The 2,465-nt window shown below is 38.6% G+C and overlaps 1 protein-coding gene across 1 annotated transcript in view; it reads left to right on the top strand.

The window, feature by feature from the left end:
* drosha (drosha ribonuclease III) overlaps positions 1-532 on the top strand; it is a 64,316-nt gene extending 63,784 nt beyond the window's left edge. The window contains exon 27 of the mRNA XM_031584466.2: positions 523-532. Within this exon, the coding sequence (XP_031440326.1) occupies positions 523-532 (10 nt within the window). The remainder of the gene's footprint in view (positions 1-522) is intronic.
* Positions 533-2,465: the final 1,933 nt, after the last annotated feature.

Below are 2,465 nucleotides of genomic sequence, written 5' to 3'. Positions count from 1 at the left end.
ATGCTTTTGTTAAAGGCCAAGTCAATACATAATTTTGGACTGAAATGAATTTGACCATGGTGAAAGATGCACTCACATTTATTGATAAAAGCACATTCATGAAACATCGGTGTGTTATACTATGAGGAAAAATATCTCTCTCCGATGTCAACATATGAAATCGTGTGATATGGTTAAAATATGAACAGGCTCGACAAAAAGGTGGCTATTGATCTGTTACCACATACACACAGTGTACAAAGACACACACACACACACAAACACAGAGGGAGGGAAGGAGATTTAGGGTTACATCAACGTGTAATAGCCCTGAAGAAATGATAATATTTGTGATTAATAAACACTCAAAGTTGAAAAAAAGTTCTGTTATCTTGACAGAATGAAATCTTTTGTTGTTCAAGCAGAAAGATCAGTGCAAGATCTTATCGTGTGCACGGATCTGTAGATACCCACAGATTGGAGAGAGATATTTATCATAGACTTTCTGTTAGCTGGTGAAGAAATTCCTCTCCTTATTTGTAGACGGCAGTGAACAGAAATTATGCTTTTTACTTTAACAGAATTAACGTATGTAACAAATAATAACAGAGGGCAAGCTGAAAAGTAACTTTTTGAAAACCCAACACCCAACCCAATTTGCTATACTATGCTGCCAACAGCAAATGTAACAGTCTTTTGACAGTTTAACAAGTCCCATAACGTAAAGTTGACGCAGTAAAACATGTAATTCTAAAAACTAAACAAAAACTCAGTGTGAGGCACTGTGACACAAGGAGAAAGGACAGTCCAGCAGAGACAACAAGCTCCTGTCATCTCTTGCCATATCTGCCTCTTTCTACTGATGTGTTTTTTTTCCAGTGCACAATCATTGTATTATTTTTCAAGCTTTCTGACGATTTGGGAAAGCACTTTACTGTGACGACTTACAAAAGTTATGACAACCACGCAAACATACATTTTCAGAGAAATGTCACAAGCTACAAAAGAAACAGAATTTGGGAGAAAAAAAACCATCTGAAAACAGCACACCATATCGCATAACAGCTGTCAACAGGAAAGATTTGCCTACATCCCTAAATGGCCATAGATTAAAGAGCAAAAAACAGAACAAGCTCATTTGAAACACATTGATGTCTGATATCTGTTGGGTACCCAATATATATGCAAGGGAATAGGCCTCTGGAGAATGCAGTCTGACTGGATGTTCCTTTCACAGCTTCTTCATGCAAAGTGAAAGTGCTGCTGGTCCAACATCATTAGGAAAATCAGGCCAGTAGTCCACAGAGCCTGTTTTAGGTTTGCAGTAAGAATAAGAGTTTGCGCATGTGTGTGTGTGTGTGTGTGTGTGTGTGTGTTTGTGTATGTGTACACGGGCAAGACACAGTGAGTGTGAAAAAGAGAAAGAAGAGAGAGAGAGAGAGAGAGAGAGAGAGAGATGAATAGGGTTGCACTCTTTTGTGCACTGCTGTCAGGTGTGACTCCTTGATGGTGTAGCACTGAGGTGTGGGCCAGAGCAATAAGGCCTGCAAATGAAACTGAGAGCTCCTGTGGACATGCTAGTGGCCTTCAGGCAGGCCTTAAAACCCAAGGGTCAAATGAAACTGAGAGTTCCTGTGGACATGCTAGTGGCCTCAAGGCAGGCCTCAAAACCCAAGGGTCTTCAGACAAATCTTCCCAGACAGTGGAGACTCAGAGGAAAGACTGATTGGAATTATCTTTCATTTCAGCTGCATATCTCCAGAGACTCGCTCGGTATTACATCCTGCTTGCAGTCCATTCAATGCCCTTACTCAAGAACTATAGCTATGGCCTTTACAAGCAATCATTACTGTGCCAAGCAGTGTGGGCTCATTAACAGTCAGAGCTTTTACACTGGTAAGAAATTAGAATTTAAGAAACATATTCATGAAGGGTTATGACGTGTTCATAATGCCTCATAATGATTGACAGTCTATATAACTATTCATATATAGTAATGACTGAACTCATAAAGTGTATTAGAATGCGTAATAAAGCTTTTGTTACCTCTTGATATATGGAGCCAAATGTGACCCATACAAGCTGTCATAAGAATAGTTGAGTAGGGCTTATACTAAAAATCATACTGCTTTATGAGTGCAGTCTTGTCTATCTGTAAATAAATATATAGACATATCAGTCACCATGATGAATTATGAATACTTTATGAACATTTATATATATTATGCTTATAATGCTTTATAGATAATGTGTTTTAAGTAAAGCGTTACTGAAATTAGCTTTATATTTAGCAAATGTTAAAAGAATGGGCAGTTAAGGGTGAGGAGCACAAAAGGCATGTTTTAAAAGCTTTAAAGTCTGGAGAAATATAGGACCAGACAGGAAGTGGAACAATGGGGATGGGGAAGACAGAGAGGGAAATGAAAGAACTTCATGAGCAAAAAAGAAGAAGCTCAGACAAGAACAGTACAGCAGAACAACTTCTC

The sequence above is a fragment of the Clupea harengus genome, chromosome 17 (genome assembly GCF_900700415.2).
Source record: "Clupea harengus chromosome 17, Ch_v2.0.2, whole genome shotgun sequence".
Taxonomy (NCBI): Eukaryota; Metazoa; Chordata; class Actinopteri; order Clupeiformes; family Clupeidae; genus Clupea; species Clupea harengus.
This window is presented reverse-complemented; position numbering and strand designations above follow the sequence as displayed.